This window comes from Taurulus bubalis (genome assembly GCF_910589615.1).
Source record: "Taurulus bubalis genome assembly, chromosome: 13".
Lineage (NCBI taxonomy): Eukaryota > Metazoa > Chordata > Actinopteri > Perciformes > Cottidae > Taurulus > Taurulus bubalis.
In genome coordinates, this window is record NC_136601.1 from 25,316,679 (window position 1) to 25,344,178 (window position 27,500).

A 27,500-nucleotide genomic window follows, 5' to 3' on the forward strand; every position below is an offset into this window, starting at 1 on the left:
CCTCTCTCCTCCTCCCTCCTCCCTCCTCTCTCTGTAGTACTTATCAGTTGTTCTATCAACCTCCGTGTGGTTCTGTTAAAAGTGAAGACACCTCACAGCACACGCTGCGTATCAGACAGAGAGAATAATGTGAGTGAGTGAGCCGTGTTTTTATCGCGGGTGAAAAGCGCCTCCTGACCGGTCTCGGTCACGCGCCGACGCACAATGCCAACCTCATGCGACGCAGGCCACACCCGCCCGCCGCCTGGCACCACCGCCCACTTCCTCTTTCGGTCACTCCAACGTTTGCCCTTTTCCTGCGAGTCATCTAAACCGTGTAAAGGTCAGAGCGATCCGGCCGCTAACGGGGGCGCTCACCTTCGGAGGCGCCCCGGGGTCCCAGAAGACGTCGTCAACCGGGGACGCGGGGAAAAACGGGGATAGCGGGGAGACGGCCATGTTTGACATGGAGCTGCTGTGAGGGGCGTCTCGACTCGAGCGCAGATCGGCATTCTGGGGGAAAAGAAGAGGCGTAGCCGTGGTCATTTTTCTTAACTTTTAAAATTCCATTCATACGCGATCACTTTGAGACGTCACCAAAGTTCACGTGGATGAAAATACCCCAACGCACTAGAGAGGGGTCACACACATTGTGACCAGTGGGTTCATGACTTTTCCATGACTTTAAACCAAATGTCCATGACAAACATTTTGTGAAGTCTGGGTATAAACAGTAAAAAGTGAGTAAATGTAGTATTTAAACTAACAATGAGAACACAAAGCATACAGTAAACCTTAAATGACACAAATGAATGAGACAATAGTTTGATTAAAAGAATAAACATTTATATAGATGCCTGTATGTATGCCTGCTTATATTTTGAGTCTTTCTTTTAAAAGCATATTAATTATTTCAAACTCAGCGTAAATGAACGTCATGAACACATGAATATAACACATTTACATGACTTTTACTAAACTTTTGGGATTTTATTTTTTTCAAGGACTTTTCCAGGCCTGGAAATAACCATTTAAAAAAAAATCCATGATTTTTCCAGGTTTTCCATGACTGTAACAACCCTGTGAGGTCAGGCTGGAAGCAGAAGGGAGGGAAGAGGGGGACAGGTGTGTGTGTACCTGGCTGAGGTGAGCCCTCTGCATGGCCGGGGTACAGGGACTAGAGCTGCTCCCAGAGCCCACCCTGGGGTGCATCTGGCTGGGCAGACCGGCAGCCAAAAGCAGCCTGGCTAGGTTGGATTCTTGGAGGTCAATCTAAAAACATAAAACACATGTAGGACCACCTGTGTGTGTGTGTGTGTGTGTGTGTGTGTGTGTGTGTGTGTGTGTGTGTGTGTGTGGACTATTTGATAAGGTAGTCACACCATTTCTCACATCCAGTACAAGCCCAACTGCTCTTATATGAGCGGATGCAATGTGGGACACCAGGAATGATCACGACAGAGGAACATGAAACATGACGCATCCCCTCTGCTTTTGGCTGACTCAGCACTTTCTTGTGGCATGATTGCCACAAGATTGCAGACCACATGTTGCTGTGGAGTCCCGGCAGTACTGGCACTTTAGAATCACTCTGAAAAACTGGATTTCAACTACTTCATGAAACCTCCTCAAATCTGACTTTTGCTCGACATTATTTGAGGTGAAAGTTGAGGAACATTCTTAATACCATTTCTAAGAAGTAGTTACAGCTACAGTTCCCAAATGAAAGCTGCTGTTTGGCTTTGATTGTAAAGCTTAGTCAGCCTTTTTAAAAACATCTTCTTCACAAAACGGCACATTAGTTCTGTTTCCTGTTCCTGTCCCTGTGTGGTTTAGCCACCGAGCTAAGAATAGAGAGTGAGACGCTGAACCGCATGTCAGGACCAAGAGTCTGCATACGCCACCACGCATAGGCATGGGAAAAACTACAAGAACAAACACATGAAGCTGAAAAACAAGTCAAAGCTTCATGCACACCTAAAATAAAATACAAAGAATGAACTATCAAACTCAATGACATTACATTTAGCTGATGCTTTTATCCAAAGTGACTTACACGTTTGCTCTATTCACCGTAGACACAGCAATTGGAGCAATTAGGGTTTGTGTCTTTTGCGATCCTCTGATTGAAAGCATGCTAACCACTGAGCCACAGTCACCCAAAGACAGAATGAAAGTGAGGGACAGAGAGACAGACTGAGGGGTATAGCGGTGATGAGGCTAGACAGCTGAGGAAGGCAGGGCTTTACCGCTGAGCGCTGGCTGTTTGCGCAGCGGCTGGGCGAGGAAGATGCGGCGGCGGCGGCGGCAGCCGCCGCGGCAGCGGCGGAAGCAGCAGCAGCAGCAGCAGCCGCCGCGCTCCCGCTGTAAGCAGCGAGCTTCTGGACGGCCGCCACGGGCGTCTCCCTCTGCCTCTGCCTCTCTCTCTCCCGGTGCCGGTGGTCGTGCTGCAGCGACAGCAGCTGGGTTTGGTCCTTGGGCAGCGTGCGGTGGGACCTCCTGCCCGCCGGCGGCTGCTGATGCTGCGCCGGGGGCTCCTCGGCCCGCGGCTGGCGGGGCGCGGGCTGGCGGGGCGCGGGCTGGCGGGGCGGGAGCGGCTGCTTGGGAGCCGGGGCTCTCTGCGGCGCGGACATGAAAAGCACACAGACAGACAGTGACGGAGCCGGGGAGCGTTGGAGTGGAGTAACTCTGTCAAGACGTACAGCTCAGGCAAGAGGAACACGTCAGGGAACAAAGCAGACAATGTCTGCAGAAATACTGAGAGATGTCATTAGTTTTTAATTGGGGGTCATTTTATGAATGCAGATGATGATTTATTTGTCTCTTCTAAATCTTCTTGAAACCCATTTTTACAGACTGGCTTTTATTGTGACGTTGTCTTTTTACTTACTGTAATAATATTTCTTAGTTCGTCTTATCAAACCTACGTCCTATCGATGGTTTTATAGTTTCCTCTGTGTCTTTGTCTTTTCAGGGTTTGAGTTTGAGTTCATCTGGTCTTGTTGGGCCTTTCTGTCTTCATATTGACTCGCTTTGTCCGTCACTTCCTAAACTCTCTTTTTAAATATATATATATATACATACATATATATATATATACATATATATATATATATGTATATATATATATATATATATACATATATATATATATATATATATATACATATATATATATATATGTGTATATATATATATATATATATATATATATATATACACACACAACTCATTACGTGAGATTGCTGTCTCAATCTCAGAAGTTTTTATTTATATTTTGTATTAGCGAGGCCTCATTTTCATCGCATGTTTTACTGAACCCTTCTCACAAAGATGAGCTGAATCTTCTTTATTAGATTCAAGTACAATTGTCCATATTGAGAAAAATGGCCTAATATTGGTTCATCAGATTTGACTTCAGAAGGGAAATCAAAGGGAATAACAATAGTAATAATAATATCATCACGGCTTCTCAGCTTGCAGAGTTAAGATGTTCTAATTTAGGAACACGAGCAGCTGATATGAGTTCTGAACATGAGAGATCAGAACGTTGAGGGTTCATGTATGACTTGCTCCCCTCACGAATATGAATTAAACTACTCGTATGTCTTCAATGCAAATCAACGGACACTCCCAGGTTGAGTAGACAAGAACCATGGTGGTGAAACACAAGCCGCCTCATGGAGCAGCGACACGCGTTCAGAGAGCGGGATGTGATTCACTCCTCTGGTGCGGACGGAGACCAACAGAAAGCAGCCGGAGGCTGAGGCCGGACACGAGACTGAGGCCGGTCACGAGGCTGAGGCCGGACACGAGGCTGAGGCCGGACACGAGGCTGAGGCCGGACACGGAGGCGGAGGCCGGACACGAGGCTGAGGCCGGACACGAGGCTGAGGCCGGTCACGAGGCTGAGGCCGGACACGAGGCTGAGGCCGGACACGGAGGCCGGACACGAGGCTGAGGCCGGACACGAGGCTAAGGCCGGTCACGAGGCTGAGGCCGGTCACGAGGCTGAGGCCGGACACGAGGCTGAGGCCGGACACGAGGCTGAGGCCGGACACGGAGGCGGAGGCCGGACACGAGGCTGAGGCCGGACACGAGGCTGAGGCCGGTCACGAGGCTGAGGCCGGACACGAGGCTGAGGCCGGACACGGAGGCCGGACACGAGGCTGAGGCCGGACACGAGGCTAAGGCCGGTCACGAGGCTGAGGCCGGTCACGAGGCTGAGGCCGGACACGGAGGCCGGACACGAGGCTGAGGCCGGACACGAGGCTGAGGCCGGACACGAGGCTGAGGCCGGTCACGAGGCTGAGGCCGGACACGAGGCTGAGGCCGGTCCGGAGGCTGAGGCCGGTCCGGAGGCGGAGGCCGGACACGAGGCTGAGGCCGGTCACGAGGCTGAGGCCGGACACGAGGCGGAGGCCGGACACGAGGCTGAGGCCGGACACGAGGCGGAGGCCGGACACGAGGCTGAGGCCGGTCACGAGGCTGAGGCCGGACACGGAGGCGGAGGCCGGACACGAGGCTGAGGCCGGACACGAGGCTGAGGCCAGTCACGAGGCTGAGGCCGGACACGGAGGCCGGACACGAGGCTGAGGCCGGACACGAGGCTGAGGCCGGTCACGAGGCTGAGACCGGACACGAGGCTGAGGCCGGTCACGAGGCTGAGGCCGGTCACGAGGCTGAGGCCGGACACGAGGCTGAGGCCGGTCCGGAGGCTGAGGCCGGTCCGGAGGCGGAGGCCGGACACGAGGCTGAGGCCGGACACGAGGCTGAGGCCGGACACGAGGCTGAGGCCGGTCCGGAGGCTGAGGCCGGTCCGGAGGCGGAGGCCGGACACGAGGCTGAGGCCGGACACGAGGCGGAGGCCGGACACGAGGCTGAGGCCGGTCACGAGGCTGAGGCCGGACACGGAGGCGGAGGCCGGACACGAGGCTGAGGCCGGACACGAGGCTGAGGCCGGTCACGAGGCTGAGGCCGGACACGAGGCTGAGGCCGGACACGAGGCTGAGGCCGGTCACGAGGCTGAGACCGGACACGAGGCTGAGGCCGGTCACGAGGCTGAGGCCGGTCCGGAGGCTGAGGCCGGTCCGGAGGCGGAGGCCGGACACGAGGCTGAGGCCGGACACGAGGCTGAGGCCGGTCCGGAGGCCGGACACGAGGCTGAGGCCGGTCCGGAGGCGGAGGCCGGACACGAGGCTGAGGCCGGTCACGAGGCTGAGGCCGGTCCACAGGCCGGACACGAGGCTGAGGCCGGTCCGGAGGCCGGACACGAGGCTGAGGCCGGACACGAGGCGGAGGCCTGTCCGGAGGCTGAGGCCGGTCCGGAGGCCGGACACGAGGCTGAGGCCGGACACGAGGCTGAGGCCGGACACGGAGGCCGGACACGAGGCTGAGGCCGGACACGAGGCTGAGGCCGGTCACGAGGCTGAGGCCGGTCACGAGGCTGAGGCCGGACACGGAGGCCGGACACGAGGCTGAGGCCGGACACGAGGCTGAGGCCGGTCACGAGGCTGAGGCCGGTCCGGAGGCTGAGGCCGGTCCGGAGGCGGAGGCCGGACACGAGGCTGAGGCCGGTCACGAGGCTGAGGCCGGACACGAGGCGGAGGCCGGAAACGAGGCTGAGGCCGGACACGAGGCGGAGGCCGGACACGAGGCTGAGGCCGGTCACGAGGCTGAGGCCGGACACGGAGGCGGAGGCCGGACACGAGGCTGAGGCCGGACACGAGGCTGAGGCCAGTCACGAGGCTGAGGCCGGACACGGAGGCCGGACACGAGGCTGAGACCGGACACGAGGCTGAGGCCGGTCACGAGGCTGAGGCCGGTCACGAGGCTGAGGCCGGACACGAGGCTGAGGCCGGTCCGGAGGCTGAGGCCGGTCCGGAGGCTGAGGCCGGTCCGGAGGCGGAGGCCGGACACGAGGCTGAGGCCGGACACGAGGCTGAGGCCGGTCCGGAGGCTGAGGCCGGTCCGGAGGCGGAGGCCGGACACGAGGCTGAGGCCGGACACGAGGCGGAGGCCGGACACGAGGCTGAGGCCGGACACGAGGCGGAGGCCGGACACGAGGCTGAGGCCGGTCACGAGGCTGAGGCCGGACACGGAGGCGGAGGCCGGACACGAGGCTGAGGCCGGACACGAGGCTGAGGCCGGTCACGAGGCTGAGGCCGGACACGGAGGCCGGACACGAGGCTGAGGCCGGACACGAGGCTGAGGCCGGTCACGAGGCTGAGACCGGACACGAGGCTGAGGCCGGTCACGAGGCTGAGGCCGGTCACGAGGCTGAGGCCGGTCCGGAGGCGGAGGCCGGACACGAGGCTGAGGCCGGACACGAGGCTGAGGCTCAGACGTGCGACAGCAGCGGCTTCTCTGAGATTTGCAACCACGACTTTTCTCCGTAGGAGGCGCCGTAAAAGCAGAAGCAAAGAGCCTGCGTGGTCAGCCGGGTATGATGTCATTGCAAAATGAAGACGCTGCATTCATGTACAGGCAGACACTGCACTCTGTGGGCATCAGCCTCCTGACGGAGACTCAGAGTTACCGGAACATTCCATATTTATGTCTTTTTTATTCAAACAACTACGATACATGATAATAAACAAGTCAAAAGAGAACATTTAGAATTAGGGGGTGTTTTTTCTGTTTGTTGTCATCTCTGTTGATTTGATTAATTTATTCATAGATTTCCATTTCGGACATGTAAAACATCTCAGCTGACTGCCCACAGGGCGAGTACATGAACAAGTACATGAAGAGACATGTTTTGGTGAATCTATACGTCTGAAACACTTTAGATAAGCGAGATTAGATCAGCGCTGGCTTCAGAGCCTGCTGGGACACGGAGACGGTCATTTAAACAAACTCCAATCCGTCTCTGCCTCCTTGAACGACGTCTGAGAGGAAGAACTCCTCTGGGGAAAGTCCTTCTCTCAACCTTTAAACACGAAGCTATCAAAGACACTCCAGAGACTCTTCAGCTCGCTCTCTTGTTATCTTCTAATCAGCTCTTTGCCTCCTCTCATCGTACAGGGGGTCAGTGACTGACAGTAAAGCAAGCTCTCTCTCTCTCTCTCTCTACACATTTTGACCAATGGATTTCCATGACTTTAAACCTCAAACCATGAATGAGACAATAGTTTGATTAAAAGAATAAACATTTATGTAGATGCCTTAATGTATGCCTGCTTATATTTTGAGTCTTTCTTTTAAAAGCATGTTCATTATTTCAAACTCAGCGTAAATGAACGTCATGAACACATGAATATAACACATTTACATGACTTTTACTAAACTTTGGGGACTTTTCCAGGCCTGGAAATAACCATTTTAAAATGCCATGACTTTTCCAGGTTTTCCATGACCGTAGGAACCCTGACTCTCTCTCTCTCTCTCTCTCTCTCTCTCTCTCTCTCTCTCTCTCTCAAACACAAAACAATTGCAGTCTTTGGATCAAAGCTTTACAAAGTGACCTTCTCATTCCTCTCCCTTTTATATCATTAAAGTGAGAGCATCGCTGCTTTGGAAGTCTCTGCTGCTTTTTTTGCAGAATGTTTTTTAATTTTTATTTTACAATAATCGATTAGTCGATTGATCAATCCATCTGTTAAGTCTTAAAGCCCACCTGAGAAATGTAAATATCTCATTCAACAGCCTGAGGTTTCAAGTTAACCGTCACAAAAGAAAAGCTGCAAACTCTCACAAGCAAGAGGCTGATCCAGACTGTGACGTCTGTGCTTGGGAAATGACTCCAACAATAAAACAACGAATGAATCCATTCATCTGTTTTCACGCTCACTAAAACATCCACAGAGTTTTCATCCTTCTACCGCCGACACACACACACATTTAGAGTTAACAGGCAAAGACTAAGGATGAGCTCAAATGTGGAAAACAGCACAAAGATCGGAAGACATGTAGAAATCATAAAAGGAGAAATCACAGACGAGAATAGCAGTTCACACACACACACACACACACACACACACACACACACACACACACCGCGTGCCTTCCCAATACCCCGCGCATTCAGAAGCTTTCAAAAGGAAAACTCCACTGCCCTCAATCACGTGAAAAAACACCGGGAGGAATTCCTGACGAGAGGTAGAAGAAGGCTTGTTACCTGCTCTGCGGCGGAGTCCAGAGGCCTTACTGACACATCGGCACAGCGCTGTCTGCCTGCCTGGTCCTGCTAGACACACACACACACACACGCTTACTTTAATTAGGGTGCACTGAGGTCTTGAGCAGAATCCTGAGAGGTGGGAGCTAAAATATTCAGAGTGTGCAAGATGGCATGGAGCTCTTAGCCGACGCCCACGACTCTAAATATTTCATCATGACCTCTTTCTGCATTTTCTCCTGGAAAACCCCCGTGTGTCTAATTAGTCCCAACTGTCCCAACTTTCTCCGTGAACAATGGGAGACGCGCTCTCTGTTCGTAGCGCCGGGCTCGGACCTGAAGGCGTCCCGACAGCGGAGCTCAAGCCGCTTGATGGAACGTCACGACCGATTCTGTGCAGACAACAACAAACCTACGTCAAGAACTAAAAACACTTATTTTTGGACTACACCTTGAATAAAGAAAGTAGCACCGTAGTAGCACTTAAATGTCTCTTACTGATAGCACTTTGTAGTTTAACTTTATTGAAGAAATTGTACTTTCTTGATTCTTGTTGTTCTGAGTTTGTCCTAAAAGCGTCAGCTAAATGAAATGTAATGTGTCATCTGAGCCATAGTTATTGCATTCCTCGACCAAAGAACTCATTTTTTTTGTTGCTTAATCAATTAATTTCAGATTTAAAGGGATAGATCTGTAAAAGTGAGTTTCTCCAGGAGGAATCGCACAGAAGCAACACGCTCAGTCTTGTTAATTTCACAGATAAATAAGAGATTACAGCTCAGCCAGCTGCTCTGTGGAAGCTCTCTGAGCTAAATGTGAAGTATTTAGCTCACCAGTGGCAACAAGTAGAATAATGGTCAATCGATTGATTGATTGATTGATTTCAGTACCAAACCCTCATGAGTTGGCAAGACACCAATAATACAGCTGCAGGGGTCAAACATTTCATTACATTATAAGACTACAAGTCATTTAGCCACTCGCTCTTAAACTAAATATTCTGCCTCTTCCTAGCTTTTCAAAAAAATCTATCAGCTTCAAAAAAGGTCTCAAAGGTTTTTCATCGTCGTCGAGCCAAAAAAGAATCAACATAGTAATATTACTTTGAAGTAAATCCCCAGTGTTCCTCATAGACAGAGCAGTGTGAGGGTTCAAATCTCAACCTCAGGTCGGCACTAGAGGACATAGTCACCCATTAGTTTGTGGATAGCGGTTTTGAAGCCTTGAGTTCATTATTTTGCTGTCGCCATCTTGTTTTTTTTGCAACCAGTGAACCAAAGTGACCATATTAGGTCGGGGGAGGAGTGATTTAGAGACGCCGTCTACGGCTCTGGTAGAGACCTGTCAATCACCTTGTAGCCCCGCCCCTAAAGCGTCCCCTGCTTTATGGTCTGTTTGACTCTAAATGACCATCATGTACTAAATGAGCATCATGCTGTATTGAAGAAGACTTGAAACTAGAGATTGAGACATAAACTCATGTTTACAATGTTTACTGAGGGAATACATCAAGAGAAGTAGAGTCACTTATATAGACTTCTATACAACCAGAGGAGTCACCCCCTGGTGGTCAGGAGAGAGAATGCAGCTTTAACACATGAAGCATAGACTTCTATACAACCAGAGGAGTCACTGCCTGGTGGTCAGGAGAGAGAATGCAGCTTTAACACATGAAGCATATACTTCTATACAACCAGAGGAGTCACTCCCTGGTGGTCAGGAGAGAGAATGCAGCTTTAACACATGAAGCATAGACTTCTATACAACCAGACTTCTTCCTGACCTCTAACTCGGCCCACGGCCACCGACACGCCACTGAAATGCCGCGTGACGGCGTGTGATCGAGTTGACGCTTGTCAAATCAATCAGCGGCTGGAACCGCTGCACCAAGACGAGCTCTCCATCTGACAAAATACAATCCCGTCGCATCACGCTCTCACTGAGCCCGTCGCATAATTAAATGCGGATGCATTAAAACGTAATGAAGCGTCGGATGGATCCATTAGGCGCGCCTGAACTTAACGACTCAGAGGCAATCTGTGCAATCAGAGTCCAGGACGTACAGATCGCTGCGTGCACACACAGATAGACATGTAATGTAAGTGGACAGGTATTAATAGTGTTGAAGGACAGCGTCTTCTACATGAAGAAATCACAGTTCCTAACCTGCTCCTCGGTGTTAATACACACCTATTGAAACTCACTGGCGTGTGGGATGGATTCATTACCTCCGTGTTAAAATTAACGAGTAAAAAAAGGGCTGTGATATAGTGGAGAGAGCTATCTGTCTTTCTGTAAAATGACTGGAATCAGCAGAGACACTCACTTCACACACACACACACACACACACACACACACACACACACACACACACACACACACACACACACACACACACACACACACACACACACTTTTTCTCAGCAAAGGTGATTTTTTTCTAAATCGCCGAAAGATTTGTCTGATAAATTAAGTTTTAAGAAAGTAGAATATATCTTATAGCAACTCCATCCTCAAAAACAAAGGGTCTCCTATTCAATCTCCGACTGATTGGCACGGCGATGATTCTTCTTTTCTAGAACCGGACCCCGTCTTTCATTTAATTTCTCAAGTTTGGATTCCAGCAGGAATAAGCCTGTGTGATGTGAAATGTACACGTAATGACCATTTCATGAGGAAGTGGCAGCCTTTCATTTCCTATTTCCAAGACCTGTCAGTGTTGCCCAATGACTGAGGATTCTGTCCTTCATCTGATTTACTGTAACCAAACCTGTAAAGGACATGTGTGTGGGTGGCTTTTGATTATTTGTATTTCCTCACACACACACACACACACACACACCAGCTCTCCCACAGCGCCTCACACACACCCCATTTCACACACTCTTCTGCCACAACCCATTCCGTCTGCTTTTTTTTGTGTGGTGTTTTTATCTGGCCATCTTCCATACTGGACATACTGTTTGAATTCTCATGGTGGATTTTATGAGGTGTTGAAGAAATGAAGCGCCGCACGTCGAAGCGCCGCGACCACTTGCTCTGGCGCTAAACCTCAGTGTTTGGGTTCACAGTGTCGGGTCCATCCTGGGAAGCTGTGCTCAGTGGGTTTACCGTTACTTTTACACTGGAAGCAGCTGCATGCTGCTAATTTGTGATAATGGACCAGACGGTCGGACAACCCTAAAACAGGATGTGTCCGGCGTTAGAAACTAGCACAAACCAACATGGTAACCCCAAAGCGTCTACCGGACTGGAGCATGTCTTTACCTGTCTCCTGTCGCTCTTCCTGTTTCGCTCATCCAATAAGATTCTGTTGTCATGGAGATCGGACTCCTCCCCCGGGAAGATCTCTTGGAGCTCCGCCCACTGCCGCCTCTGCTGCTGGAAACGGTAGTCACAAAAATGATTTATATTTATTAGTGTGAATGCTATTTGTTCTGTCTGTTGTTTTAATATATGAGCTTTCTATTTATAGGCATTCAGCTGATTCTCAATAGTAAAACAGCTCTCTTACCATCGACATGACACACAGGTACAGCAGTTGTGGGGTCACATGATATGTGAGAGCGCTTAGTGGGCGGAGCAAGTGAGATGGAACGTGACACTGAAGGGCTTCCTCTGAAATGTTGTATTTCCTGCCCACTGGTCTATAAACACTGAGCGAACCCATGAGCAAAGTGTGAAGGAGCGGCACTCACATCCTCTAACTTCTGCCGCTGCTCGTGCTGCTGCTGGATCCTCTTCTGCCGGTCGGCCAGTAGCTGCTGCTTGTAGCGCTCCTGCTCCGCCAGCTGCTGCCTGTGCTGCTGCAAGGCCTAGGCCGCAAATGAAATGAGGGAAACAAAGGATCAGAGCTCAGAGACACTCTGGTGGTCACTTTTCCCATTTGAGTTAAGGAACCTGAACCTGCAACTACTACTCCTGTATCACTACAACTACAAATATGAAGCAGGGCTGCGATTATCAATCATTACCATCATCATTGATTGATCTGCCAATCACTGTCTCGGTTGATTGCTAATTATTTAGTTTATCATTTGTAAAAGTGAAACGATGCCAGTCACAGCTGTATGCTGAAGTTGGATGTCTTTAATTTAATTTAATTTAATTTAATGTGACATCTAAAACCCAAAGATTGACTGAAAATCCTTCGAATTGAGAAACTGGATCTAGTGAAAATATATGAATATTAGGGCTGGGCGGTATGGCCAAAAATTCAAATCACAGTATTGTGTAAGATTCTGGCGGTTTCACGGTATCCTTTTTTAGTAAACACATTCATTCATTGATGCCGAAAAGGACCGCCGCCGTCGTTGTTCATCGCTCGCTGACCAACTCAGTCTAACTGGCCAGCAGCTGTTTGTACGTTGGACCTAGAGGGTGTTAGGAAGCTAAACATGGAGGGACTTAGGACCCAGCGGAATGTAGGGGAAAACAAACAGGAAGAGACAGACCGGAAGGAGTCAGTCTCTTCCTGTGCGACAGAGTTTCTTGATTGTGGGCGAGCTGTACCCAGCATGCAGTTTGGCGGTGTACTTTTATAAATGTACAATTATTAGTGTCACAAACTGTTGTGTCGTGATGTTTTACCTGTAAAAGAGCATTAGTTGTGGTTTATTAATTGTTGTTATAAAGTTATCAAGATATAACATGTTATAACATGACTAAAGTTATAACCATGACTAAAGTTATAACATGACTAAAGTTATAACCATGACTAAAGTTATAACATGACTAAAGTTATAACATGACTAAAGGTTATAACCATGACTAAAGTTATAACATGACTAAAGGTTATAACATGACTAAAGTTACAACATGACTAAAGTTATAACATGACTAAAGTTATAACATGACTAAAGTTACAACATGACTAAAGTTATAACATGACTAAAGTTATAACATGGCTAAAGTTACAACATGACTAAAGTTATAACATGACTAAAGTTATAACATGGCTAAAGTTACAACATGACTAAAGTTATAACATGACTAAAGTTATAACCATGACTAAAGTTATAACATGACTAAAGTTATAACATGACTAAAGTTATAACCATGACTAAAGTTATAACATGACTAAAGTTATAACATGACTAAAGTTACAACATGACTAAAGTTATAACATGACTAAAGTTATAACATGACTAAAGTTATAACCATGACTAAAGTTATAAATATGACTAAAGTTATAACATGACTAAAGTTACAACATGACTAAAGTTATAACATGACTAAAGTTATAACATGACTAAAGTTATAACATGACTAAAGTTACAACATGACTAAAGTTATATCATGACTAAAGTTACAACATGACTAAAGTTATAACCATGACTAAAGTTATAACCATGACTAAAGTTACAACATGACTAAATTTATAACCATGACTAAAGTTATAAATATGACTAAAGTTATAACATGACTAAAGTTATAACATGACTAAAGTTATAACATGACTACAGTTACAACATGACTAAAGTTATAACATGACTAAAGTTATAACCATGACTAAAGTTATAACATGACTAAAGTTACAACATGACTACAGTTATAACATGACTAAAGTTATAACATGACTAAAGTTATAACATGACTAAAGTTATAACCATGACCCCTACCTGCTGTCGTGGTTGACCTCCGCCTCCTCCGTCTCTCGCCCCGTTGCGGTCCTCCGTCTGTAAGCGAAGAAATTCCCGCCTCAGTGTCCACTCTCCGGGAACGTTCACTATGGAGCTGCAAGAGAAGGAATGCATAGTGAGTCATAGTGAGGCATAGTGAGTCATAGTGAGTCATAGTGAGTCATAGTGAGGCATAGGGAGTCATAGTGAGGCATAGTGAGGCATAGTGAGGCATAGTGAGTCATAGTGAGTCATAGTGAGTCATAGTGAGGCATAGTGAGTCATAGTGAGGCATAGTGAGTCATCGTGAGGCATAGTGAGTCATAGTGAGTCATAGTGAGTCATAGTGAGGCATAGGGAGTCATAGTGAGGCATAGTGAGGCATAGTGAGTCATAGCGAACGCTATGAGGATTGCTGTCCGTGCTGTGTGTGAGAAGGGTTTTACCTGGGCTCCCCTTCCTCCTCGGTCACCTCGTCATCCTCTTCTTCGCTGCCACTGTACTCGTACTCTGGACCCTCTGAGAGACACGGGGAAGGTAATGAGTAATGATTGGTGAGTATCATGCAAATTAAAATTGTAATCTTTCGATTAGAGCTGTTAGAGCTGGAACAATAAGCGATTCAAAGAATGCGGAGGTCAAAGTTCATGTATGATCAAAACACATGAAATAAAGCTGAAGTTAAAATTTGAGTGAATATTTTGACGGCCGGATCAAACCGTCTAACGGGATATTGCTGTTCCAAATGTTTGTCTCCTTTCTAGAAAGAGATTTTATGTATCTAAATGACATATAATAATACTTTTATGAAGACTAAATATGATTTTACAGTGATTGGAGTGTGGCTCTTCTCCTCTGGTCCTCCTTTACTCGTGTCTCTGGCCTTTTTGCTGAAGCGGCCACTGTTTCATAAAAAATTCCTCCATGCCGTCAATGTTGTCATTATCGAAGCCACGCAAAAGTGAGGGTGAACTTGGGCAACGGCAAAGTGAGGGCCACGGCATCGCTGAATCATCTCAATCCTGTGTTCTCTCTCTCTCTCTTTTACATGTGCTCCTATTACAGGGTTCATACACATTCTGATCGATGGGTTTCATGACTTTTCCATGACTTTAAACCAAATGTCCATGACAAACATTTAGTGAAATCTGGGTGTAAACAGTAAAAAGTGAGTAAATGTAGTATTTAAACTAACAGTGAGAATGCAAAGCATACAGTAAACCTTAAATGACACAAATGAATGAGACAATAGTTTGATTAAAAGAATAAACATTTATATCGAAGCATGTTCAATATTTCAAACTCAGCGTAAATGAACGTCATGAACACATGAATATAACACATTTACATGACTTTTACTAAACTTTGGGGATTTTATTTTTTTCAAGGACTTTTCCAGGCTTGGAAATAACCATTTTAAAATTCCATTTCTAATTCCCGGTTCTCCATGAGCGTAAGAACCCTGCTATTATGGGACCCGTCTTTCCCTGCCCACACACATCACTGATTTTAAATGTATGCCACACCTAATAGTTTGGATTGGGGAAAAAATGTGTCTGTTGCAGCGGACAGAGGAAACGTCTGCTCCGCTGCTGTGATGTCACGCTTTGAGAGCTTTTCACAGCAGCGGGGAGCCAAGAGCTGGGGAGGGAGGAGAGACGTGAGGGTTAACTCAACGCCTGCTTTCGCTGTCTGAGCAGTGGCCTCTCTTTTTTTCATCCTTCAAAACATAGACAATCTTTGGCCAAACTGCACTCCTGGGTATGCTGACAATGACACGTCTCTTTTTGCATCTTGTCCCGTCATATTTATTTATTTTTCTGCAGCGCCGACTTTTTCCCACACGCACTTAAGACTACCGGCATTTCATTCCTCTGGAGATGCTGAGGGGTGACACACACACACACACACACACACACACACACACACACACACACACACACACACACACACACACGACACATGCGGAAAGTCTACCAGTCATTAGTGTGTTTTTATAAGCTAACAGAAGATTAGAACCAGATGGCCGCTCTGTTTCCTCCTTCCTTCCCCTTTCAGCTTCTCTCTCTCTCTCTCTCTCTCTCTCTCTCTCTCTCTCTCGTCCCTCTTTTCTTTCAGTCGGCCAAATAAAGACGAATAAACCTTGCGGACAATACGAGGACGTCTCACACTGCTTGAATATCAACAAAAACAAAAGAGGAGCGAACGGTAAAATATCCTCCCCCCCAAACAGATTTTCTCACAGTTTGACTGCCATCCCATATTCAGCACATCATCCCGAGTAGATTTCATTTTTACTCCATATGCTGATTCGTCCCTTTCTGCGCCTGTGAAACATGTTCCTGACTGGATGGACCGGTCAAGAGCGTAGACCCGACGTTCTCCCTTTCTTCGCCCTCTCCCTCACTCTTGGTCTGGCCGTCTCCCTCTGCATTCGACTCAGCGAGAATATCGATCATAACTGGCGACCGGTGGCAGTGTATGAACTGCATTTTTTGAGTTGTATTCATACGCATGCGGCCGTCGTTACTGGAATGGTGCTTCCTTCCCCGAAATCACATTTTTGGTTTCACTGCACTGCAGGAATGGACGGCTTAATGTGTTCGAAGCGTGGCTTTACTGACTGTACTAAATGAACCTTAGAAACCCACAGCTCTTTTTTCTGTCTCCCGGAAATGAGGATTGTGTTTTTTTTTCAAAACTAAAACTGTGCCATCTCCTCACATACAGTTCTGATTTAATTCATTTAAATTTCTAAAGTACCGTAACCCTTGTGAGAAGAGACGTGTGTTTTTTTTAGATCGTTAAGTTTTAATAATTCCGATCTACATCATTTTGACCAGTATAAGTGCGAGACCGGAGGTTTTTTTGGGGCATTCCGAGATCCTGCGATCTCATTGGTCCTCAGACTCTTCTGAAAGCGCCCAGACGGCACATGCTGAAGCAGACGGTCATTTACATATCCTGTTTGTCATGGTAAAGGAAAAGTTCAAAGTAGGTAATTTTTCAATTTCTGAACCGAAAAAATAATAATTTTGGACTGAATATGCTTCCTAACATGTCAATGCTTGTGTTTCATGTGATTATTGTTGCATATTTAGATGTTTTAGGTCGTAATCTTTCTAAAAATGTGCAGCATTACTCTGTGGGACGATGGAAGGGCCTTTTCTTTTAAAGGCAAGGAGTTGTGGATTCGTTAGAGATCAAGGCCAACAGGGTCTGGTATTCATATCCTGGTCATATGAGCTGTAGAACTCTACTGGTTTTAAGGATAATGTGTGCAAAAAGAAGTTGTGTTGCTCGTGCCCTAATGAACCCTTCCTATAAATGAGCAGAAAGGCAGAGTTTCTGACTGAGAGAAGCAGCTGCCGGGCCGGTTCACCCCTCAGCTTCAGCTTGTGTGTGGAGAGCTCTGCTCCCACAGAGACATCATGGAGAATCTGTAAGAATGTATTTAAATTCCTCCACAGAGAAATCCGCTCTCTAACACCTAAATAATCCCAACAATGCAGGACAGAGAAGAGGACCTCGACCTCGCTGGATCAGGACAGGAGTCGTCTCTCCTCCCCTGCGTTTCATTGGCTGCATCCGCTTCTGCCCAAAATGTCACCGCCTCATTTTGCCTTGTTAAGACATTCATGTCAATTTGTAATCGTTTGCACATGAATCCTTGAGTTTTCCATGTTTTGTGGAGGTCACAGTGACATTTGAGAGCCGTAATCGAACATTTGTGCCAAAGGGATTCACTCAAGGTGTTTGTGAGATGTCACAGGAGCGGGGAGGACAGTGACCTCCACCTTTGACCTTTGACCACCAAGTTTAAATGACCCTTTTTTAAGATATTGCGTAGTCAGCGCAGAGGCATGAACATTCCCTAGGATCATTATCATCACCACTGTCAGTCATCCAACATAAGCAGCAGCTGAATAATTCAGCTGAAGCACAAGAAGTGATTTATCACTGGAATCAAGTGGAGTGAGTCAAGTTTTGCCGACTGTGAAGTTTGACTGAAAAAACTCGGGACATCCCAGAGAAAATAAAACATCTGCCCACAATTCAGGTTTTGGTCCAACTATAATGGCAGACTGCATTTAAAAAGGAAGAGTTCGCCCCCAAAAATCTGAAACACACATCATTGTCTAGACCGTGTAGTTCTACTTATCAATCTAGAGTTTCCGAGGGTTGGAGCAGCATCTCCAGAACATTTATTTATGAAACTACCAGAAGAAATCCAACATCGTGATCCAGACATGAGACAACCTAAATCAGAGCAGAAGATTCTCTCCGTACCGCCCAGCCATAACCAGATGGCACAGCTAGTTAAACATTAAAAACATGAACTCAACAGTAACGTCTCTTTCCAGAATCCAGGACCCGGATACTGGAGATGATCCACAGGCCTTGCTGTGAGCCGTTCCGTGTCTTTTTCTCCCTCACCTTTCTCCCGCTTCTTCCTGGTTCTGTCCAGGTGATCCTTCAGCATGATGCGCACTTGTCTCTCGTTGGCCAGGTCCCTGATGAAGGCGTGTCTCAGCAGGGCGTCCGTGGCGGGGCGCTGCAGGTGGTTCTTCACCAGGCAGCTATCGGCGAAGGACAGGAAGCGCTTCGACCTGCGGGGCGACAGAAGCAGAGCGGAGGGGAGAAGGTGTTGGGAAGTGGTAAAAAACATTCGGTTGAACGTACTATAGGTTATATGTTTGATCATGAGCGCCACGGTAGCCTTGAACACAGTCTTATAGAGTCAATGAATACACTTGAGTAGAAATGTGTATTACATCGTTGAGTTTTATTATGACAGATGATTATTTAACAAATGTTTGTTTTGAAGTTAAACCCACTTTCCATTACAAACCCACCTAGGTGTCTCTGCTACCACTAGGGCTGTTTGAATAATGCTGGTGTTATAATAAAAGAGTATAATGTGAGTTCAGATGTGTAAATATCAGTCTATATGTTACTGGTTATAGTAAATGAAGAAGTGAATTATACAGTTTTTATAGCAATATCTGCCTTATGGGCTCCACAGTTTTCAACACATAAAGCGGATTGTAGTTGAAAAAATGATATAAAAAAAAGCAATCCATAAGCAGTTTATCAAGTGCCACATCTGAGCAAACTCAAAGCACGTGTCAGTACATATGCAGTCAGTAAGACATGAAACGAGAGCACGAGGAGAAGTGAGGCGATGTATAACAACCAGCAGGTCATTAATCAAACATATCTGAACCAAAGCCTCCAACACTTCATGCCACCACATCTCAACCATCCTGAACTCACCACAGAGCGCCAGATAGATCACTTGTTGGAACGTTAGAAGATCCCGTCAAATAAATCTCGTGGACGTTGTTGTTACCCGGGCAGTATCAGAGCGCGGACACACTCGGCGGCGTGCGGTCCGAGCTCTGATCACACGGAGAACAGGACCACGCGTTGCTGCGATAGTCTTTGGCCCCCGAGGTAAAAAAGAAGGGAGAGCTCTGCGAAGCGGAGCTATTAAAAGATGTCCTACTAACTGCACTTCTGATCACATTAATACTGAATGGAAGACAGCATGAGTTCAACCACCAGTTCAAGCTGAAGGGGGCTCGTCTATTATGGATGGAGGGAGACGGAGGACAGGGACAGAGGACAGGGATGGAGGACATGGACGGAGGACAGGGATGGAGGACAGGGATGGAGGACATGGACGGAGGACAGGGATGGAGGACAGGGATGGAGGACAGAGACGGAGGACATGGAGACGGAGGACATGGACGGAGGACATGGACGGAGGACAGGGGGACGCAGGACAGGGACAGAGACGGAGGACAGGGGGACGGAGGACATGGACGGAGGACATGGGGACGGAGGACATGGACAGAGACGGAGGACAGGGGGACGGAGGACAGAGGCGTAGGACAGGGGGACGGAGGACAGGGGGACGGAGGACATGGACGGAGGACATGGGGACGGAGGACATGGACAGAGACGGAGGACAGGGGGACGGAGGACAGAGGCGTAGGACAGGGGGACGGAGGACAGGGGGACGGAGGACATGGACGGAGGACATGGACGGAGGACAGGGGGACGGAGGACAGGGACAGAGACGGAGGACAGGGGGACGGAGGACAGGGGGACGGAGGACAGGGACAGAGACGGAGGACAGGGGGACGGAGGACAGAGGCGTAGGACAGGGGGACGGAGGACAGGGGGACGGAGGACATGGACGGAGGACAGGGACAGAGACGGAGGACAGGGGGACGGAGGACATGGACGGAGGACATGGACGGAGGACAGGGGGACGGAGGACAGGGACAGAGACGGAGGACAGGGGGACGGAGGACAGAGGCGGAGGACATGGACGGAGGACAGGGAGAAGGAGGACATGGACGGAGGACATGAACGGAGGACAGGGGGACGGAGGACATGAACGGAGGACAGGGGGACGGAGGACAGAGGCGGAGGACAGGGAGACAGAGGACATGGACAGAGGACAGGGAGACGGAGGACATGGACGGAGGACATGGAGACGGAGGACAGGGAAGGAGGACATGGAGACGGAGGACAGGGAAGGAGCACATGGAGAGGAAAATAAGGGGAGGGGTAAATAATAACTCCCATCTGAGATGTCAGAAATGGCAGCAACAACATTGTGTCCATTCTAGAGAGAACCAATGTTACGACGGTTGCACCTCCTTGCCTGCTGAACACGTCCGGACACGTTTGTCCCTCTCGTCATGCGTCGCCTGTTGTCCGTCACAAGAAGCCCCACAACAAAGACCACGTTCCAGAGGAGACAACCTAAACACTGCCCTCTACTTCCTGCTGTGTGTGTGCGTACAGATGTGTGTGTGTGTGTACAGATGTGCGAGTGTGTTTTCTTCTTCTGCGCAGGCTTACCATTTCTTTGATTTGAGTTTGGGTGGAGGGTTTCGTGGAATCAAAAACAGCGCTCTCATGGGATGCATGTCACACAGAGCTACAGACGAGGAGAAGAAAGATGAAAGTCAGAGAGAGACAGAGGACCAGACGTAAAGGGGAGGGGATGAATGAATGAATCCTGAGTGGAAATACACATACACACTTTTTTTTAAATTCTATTTGATCACATTTTATTATATAAAAGGACAGGTGTTGGAAATTAGCGTTTCGCTATAGACACTCAAAACAGTGCATAAATGTATGTTATGAATGTCACTGTGACGTCCACCACATCAAATAAATAAAGTCATAAGTCATCACTCAATCAAAGTGTTTTTTACTTACGAGGGGCTCCTTCAGCCATCTCTAAAGCGGTGATGCCTAAAGACCAGAGGTCACTCTGAGAACGAGAGACAGGACAAAGCTTCAGTTCTGATCACGTCCTCTTTGTATTCAAACAGTGAAACAGGTGTTACAGATGCCATTCCCAGGAGCCACACATCTGGTGTTTACTCTGATGATGAGAAGTGATTATCGTAGGATGCGTCTGTGTGCCTCCGTACCCTGTAGTCGTATGTGGCCTCGGGGTTCTCGTCGCAGGCGATGACCTCTGGAGCCATCCAGTAGGGCGTACCGATGAAGGTGTTCCTCCGGCCGATCGTCTTATCCAGCTGCGCCGACACTCCAAAATCCACTGAAACACAAACAAACGAGACGATTTAACGCCGTCGAATCAACCCAACCTGAGTGTATGACTGCGTGAGTGTGTGTGTGTATGACTGTGTGTATGACTGTGTGTGTGTATGACTGCACACATGTATGACTGCGTGAGTGTATGACTGTGTGTGTGTATGACTGCGTGTGTGTATGACTGCGTGTGTGTATGACTGCGTGCGTGTATGACTGCGTGTGTGTGTATGACTGTGTGTATGACTGCATGCGTGTATGACTGCGTGTGTGTGTATGACTGTGTGTATGACTGCATGCGTGCATGACTGCACACATGTATGACTGCGTGAGTGCATGACTGTGTGTGTGCATGCGTGCACGTGTGTATGACTGCATGCGTGTATGACTGCATGCATGCACGTGTGTGTGTATGACTGCATGCGTGTATGACTGCGTGCGTGTATGACTGCGTGCGTGTATGACTGCGTGCTGACGGGCCAGAGAAGCCACAGTGTGTCGATGCGTCATACCCAGTTTGACTTCGGCGTTCTCCGTGAGCAACACATTTTGTCCCTTAATGTCTCTGTGGATCACATGATGGGCGTGAAGATGGGAAAGACCCTGGGAGACAAATATACACACACACACACATGAACACATACACACAGTCAGATGACCATTATCACTATAAATAGAAAAGGCACAACTCCATGAAAAGAGTAGAAGCATTATGTGTGTGTTTTTGAGGGAACACTGAACAAAGAGTAGAATCTACTTTGAGTTTTCCTTCCATTGCTCAACCCTCTGAACCCCAGAGCAGAGTGCTGCTTTGCTCCCGTCACATCGTACTCTCTGTTGCCTTGGTGTTCACTGCAAAACAAATGCCCTACGCCTCTATGGGAACAACACATCATGGCAAGAAGAAGAGGGAACGCAGACAGGCTTTTTTCTGCAGTATAACACAGCTTTTTTTACAAAAATGTTAAATGTTACTCGTGTCTACAAGTGTTTACCATTGTAATATGGAAAGCTCCACATGCTTTGTAGAATACATATGTTTATGTATATGTGTGTTTAAATATATAGGTATATACATACGTATATAAATGGTGGTTAGGCTCAGCTGCAGAGGGGGAGGGGAGGAGCGGCTCAGGGAACAGGTGCCGGGGATGAAGCCTAATTGGAGTGGATTGCATTTTTTGTGTGTCTTCCCTATATAAGTCATAGGATGGACGGAGGAGCAGGAGAGAGGAGCCAGAAACGCAGTCTGACAGAGCGGCGTAGCTGGACAGTGCAGTTCCGAATAAAGACGTTGCTAAACGATATTACGGTCTGCTTGTGTCCTTTGTGCTGGGGGGGAAACTCGGGGAAGTAATGGAACACGTTACAATAGGGTTCATACACATTATGACCAATGGTTTCCATGACTTTAAACCAAATGTCCATGAGCAAACATTTAGTGAAATCTGGGTGTAAACAGTAAAAAGTGAGTAAATGTAGTATTTAAACTAACAATGAGAACACAAAGCATACAGTAAACCATGAATGAGACAATAGTTTGATTAAAAGAATAAACATTTATATAGAAGCCTGTATGTATGCCTGCTTATATTCTGCTTATCTTTCTTTTAAAAGCATATTAATTATTTCAAACTCAGCGTAAATGAATGACATGAACACATGAATATAACCCATTTACATGACTTTTACAAAACTTTGGGGGTTTTATTTTTTTCAAGGACTTTTCCAGGCCTGGAAATAAACATTTTAAAATTCCAGGACTTCCTTTTCCAGATTTTCCATGACCGTAAGAACCCTGATATATATGCATACATATACATACATAAATAAATATATATATATATATATATATATATATATATATATATATATATATATATATATACACATATATATATATCCAACTGTTTACATTTTTACAACCTGTCCTTCCTCTCCTGAATGCACTTGAGGCTGCAGTTTCGTCACAGTCCCACTGAATTTGTCATGCAGTTGGTCCCTGACTATACAGTATTTGACTCAACAGTATTTTGTTTATTTAAATGTTTTATTTGAGGGCGAGATTTTACATTTTGGTGAGATATCTCAATGTTTAAGCTGCTCGGCACATGTGATGTGTTCGAGGACCGTCGGAGAGATGAAAACCTGGCGGTGATGCCGCTTCTCACCGTTTCTGGCTCGGATAAACGGTGTCAACGGAGTCAAACCCTGGGGTTCAGAGGGTTCAGGTAGCTGTGTGTGTGTGTGTGTGTGTGTGTGTGTGTGTGCGCGTGTGTGTGTGTGTGTGTGTGCGCGTGTGTGTGTGTGTGCGCTCTCGCTTCTTCAAAGGAGGTTAAACAAACAGAGGAAGTGAGTCTTATTTCAGACAATGTCTTCACCAGCGTCTGTGTGTGTGTGTGTGTGTGTGTGTGTGTGTGTGTGTGTGTGCGTGCACCGCGATGTTTAAACAATGAAGCGACAGCACGGCTGACAGCAGCAGGGAAATCACCGGCGACAATCCAGAGAGCTTCGTCTCTGAGTTTTGACCTCATAACAAATTCATCCTCTCACTTTCCCTCTGACCTCGATAGCGGCGCCATCAGATACGTTGGAACTGAGCCGGTGCGAGTTGCTGAATTGTTTGTGTACGAGTATGTTTGTTACTGGAGCCACAAACGCACAGCATTCTTTTCTCAGGACCTCGTGATCTCTCATAACGATAAGCATAACATCCCAAACCGGCCTTTCAAGTATCGAAATGAAAAAGTAATCACATCAGTCGTTCCCTCGGAGTCGCAGTGGGAAAACACGAGAGGGACGATGATCCCTGCACACGGCTTCTCCTCTTTGATGTTTCGGCAGAGAGTCCGACACCCAAAGCAGCGTTGTGTTTCCCATGCAGCGGCAGCAGCGCTCGCCTTTAGTTTGCATCCACACGCAAATTACTACCTCGGTTTGAACCAGCACTAAAAAAAGGGCCTCCGCCGTAACGCCACCTCAGAACAAAGCTCTCTTGTTGGCTCTACGACTACAATTGCATGGTGTGTGTGTTTGCTGTGGTCGAGTGTGGTTTGGGTGTTTTTCCGTCGGCTTACCCTCAGCACCTCGCGGCAGATGTAGGCTATCCAGTCCTCCTTCAGGCAGTTCCCCTTGGTCTTCTTCACCAGGTCTGTGACGGAGCCGGCTCCGCAGTACTCCATCACCAGCTAGAGGACATGTCAACACAGCCAAAACAACTGGGTCCATTATGAGGACGATGAGAGACAACACATGATACACCCAGAAGGGAAGGGTGGCAGCGGTTCAATACAAAACAAAGAAAGAAAAGAGTCAGTCAATAACAGATGGTTCACAAACCCAGAGCTGGTGGTCCTGTCCAGCAGGACCCTTCTTAATAAACGCTCCATAATAAGTAGCGATGTTCCTGTGGTGGGAATAGCTCTTCAGCATGTTGATCTCCAGCTTGATCTCCTCTTCTTCTTCCTGAAACGCCACAACGCAGACAGCAGGAATCAAACTACATGCACAGGATAATGAAGGGTAGTGAGAACATCATGTCAGAATGGATGGGCGCCTTTAGAGAATAGTGTTGTTTGATTATTCTCTGAAACGCCAGAGGGCGTACGAACTAAATTAAGTGTGACGAATCCAAAAGACAACGAGTGTGACCCAGAGATGCGCCCACAGACAGGTGGTGTAAGCGACAACAAGGACATAAGCCAACCTCTACGAGGCAGAGGAGGGATTGTAATTATCTGTAAACTCATATTCACGGACTACTTTACTGCCTCTGTACAAACCCTGTAAAGAAACACATGAAGTATTACATGCATTATGAATAAATAAAGGTTGGATATCCTGTAAACGATTGGATTTGGCTGAAGATTTGTAAGACCACCTGTTTTGCACCCCACACCCCCGGCCTTAATTACGCCATTTTCCATGACTTTAAACCAAATTTCCATTACAAACATTTAGTGAAATCTGGGTGTAAACAGTAAAAAGTGAGTAAATGTAGTATTTAAACTAACAATGAGAATACAAAGCATACAGTAAACCTTAAATGACACAAATGAATGAGACAATAGTTTGATTAAAAGAATAAACATTTATATAGAAGCCTGTATGTATGCCTGCTTATATTCTGAGTCTTTCTTTTAAAAGCATATTCATTATTTCAAACTCAGCGTAAATGAACAACATGAACACATGAATATAACACATTTACACGACTTTTCCAGGCCTGGAAATAACCATTTTATAATTCCATGACTTCTCCAGGTTCTCCATGACCGTAAGGGTCGGTGTTATGAGACGCAGGGACCAAATAAGAGAGGAGAGAGTGTGTCAGTTTCTTTTGGTTTTCTCGCTATGAATCCCAGGAAATGACTTGTCACTTCTGCAATTCACTGAACCCCTGAATCTACACTGGGCTGGGGGGAGAGGTGGAGGAGCTGGAGGAGCTTCTCCCAGTCACTGACATCCTTTAAATCTCCACAGGACAGGAGGGGAGAGAATGACACGGCAGAGAGTTTGAACTTTCACCTCCGTCTAAAACACAAAGCTGTCTCTCTCTCTCTCTCTGTTTGTGAGAGAGAAGGGAGATAATGGACAAGCATTTCCTGCTACAGAGTTTGTCTGCACCTCAGAGGATCCAGAATCCCATCAACAGGAAGTAAACCAGTGTTCCCAGTTGTGCAACAAGCAGACTTGTAGTGAGGTGTAAAAGTGGAAAGGAGCATAACGCCTGAGCAGTTTGTTACGCAACAGAAACTGCATGAAAACTACTTAAGCCAGTGTTTCCACCCAAAGCCTCGGACAAGTTCAGATTTTGACCTGATGATGGCGCTAGATGAAATGTTAAAAAGGAAAAGAAAGTGATCGCCAAAGTCAAAAGGGTTCATCCTCTGGGGAGCTGGACCTTTCTGTACAGAACTTCCTGGAAATAGATCCATTGGTTGGGAGACAGTTCAGTCTGGGTTAAAGTGGTGGAGCAACCATCCAATCCAACATGGCCTTCCCTAGAAACATGGAGATAGTTTTCCTAAAAATGACTGAATCGATTATCTAAATGAATTTTCAGTTGATCAATTAGTCATTCATCAACGAATTGTTTCAGATTGACAATACAAACAGACTGACGAGAATATACAGCATGTGTTAGCCTATCCCTCTGTGTCACGGTGTTGGGTTGTTTCCTGTTGTATTTTGTAGTCCCTGTGATTGTCTGCCTTGTCCCTGATTGTTCCCTGCTGTGTCCAATCACCTGCCGCTCCCCTGTGTATTTAAGATTCAAGATTCAAGATGTTTTTACTGTCATATGGACAGATAACAGACAGTGATTCTGTACAATGAAAAGCTTATTTTGCTGGGTCTTCCTAACACACAGAATTAGAATAAACGAAAACCCTGTATTTAAACCCTGTTTGTCTCCTGCCCCAGTGTTGGATCGTACTGTGCGTCAACTGTGAGTAGTCCGTTGGTTTGTCTTGTCAGATCCCTGTTTTTGATTCATGTTCCAGTCCCGTACCTTGAGAAATATCTGTGTGATTGTCCTGCTACACAGCAGCTTGTGTTTATACTTAATATTGTCATTTGTGGAGAGAAAAAAATAAAATTAATAAAAAAGTAAATGTACCTTGACAGCAGGATTATCTGACAGTTCTTGCGATGTTGATATTAATACCACTGGATGCTCTACATGTAACACTCATGATGTGTAATTCCATGTCTTACCTCTGTGACTTCCATGACTTTGATAGCTGCCAGTTGGCCCGTCTTGACATGGCGACCCTGGTGAGACACATGCAGGAAGAGTTAACCCGTGTACACAGATGTCATACATGTAGAAAAGGCACACCGTGTTGTGTCTGCGAGGATTTTCCCCGAACGCAACCTCGTTCCTGACTCCAGATATACACAGATTAAATATGCCTCACACGTCATTAGCGAATGAGGATTGGTGCACAGTCATCGATCAAATCAGGAATATGTCTGTGATCAAACGTAAAGGTGAACCCTCACACACTGGGAGGCTCTTCACACACTCATTAAATCACAGGTGGAACTCTGCGGGGAAATAAAGTGTTTGAAGTGATCTTGATGGGAATGACGGCCGATCAAAATGTTAAATATTATAATTATAATATTATAATATTATGGTGCTGGCCCAGACTCTAACACATTTTGGTCTGATTAGTGTTGGTGTTAA

General features: G+C 47.1%; 1 protein-coding gene across 1 annotated transcript in view; it reads right to left on the minus strand.

Annotated features, from left to right (window-relative positions):
- The window catches only part of LOC306745657 (mitogen-activated protein kinase kinase kinase kinase 4), a 61,595-nt gene that overhangs the window by 19,489 nt on the left and 14,606 nt on the right, over positions 1–27,500 (minus strand). The window contains exons 3-18 of the mRNA XM_079228491.1: positions 27,026–27,082; positions 24,647–24,772; positions 24,385–24,495; positions 21,820–21,910; positions 21,184–21,314; positions 20,966–21,020; positions 20,600–20,678; positions 18,158–18,330; positions 14,167–14,239; positions 13,721–13,835; positions 11,798–11,914; positions 11,367–11,480; positions 8,099–8,164; positions 2,229–2,597; positions 1,117–1,251; positions 358–492 (exon numbers count right to left, since the gene is read on the minus strand). Coding sequence (XP_079084617.1) covers positions 358–492; positions 1,117–1,251; positions 2,229–2,597; positions 8,099–8,164; positions 11,367–11,480; positions 11,798–11,914; positions 13,721–13,835; positions 14,167–14,239; positions 18,158–18,330; positions 20,600–20,678; positions 20,966–21,020; positions 21,184–21,314; positions 21,820–21,910; positions 24,385–24,495; positions 24,647–24,772; positions 27,026–27,082 — 1,947 coding nt within the window. The remainder of the gene's footprint in view (positions 1–357; positions 493–1,116; positions 1,252–2,228; positions 2,598–8,098; positions 8,165–11,366; positions 11,481–11,797; positions 11,915–13,720; positions 13,836–14,166; positions 14,240–18,157; positions 18,331–20,599; positions 20,679–20,965; positions 21,021–21,183; positions 21,315–21,819; positions 21,911–24,384; positions 24,496–24,646; positions 24,773–27,025; positions 27,083–27,500) is intronic.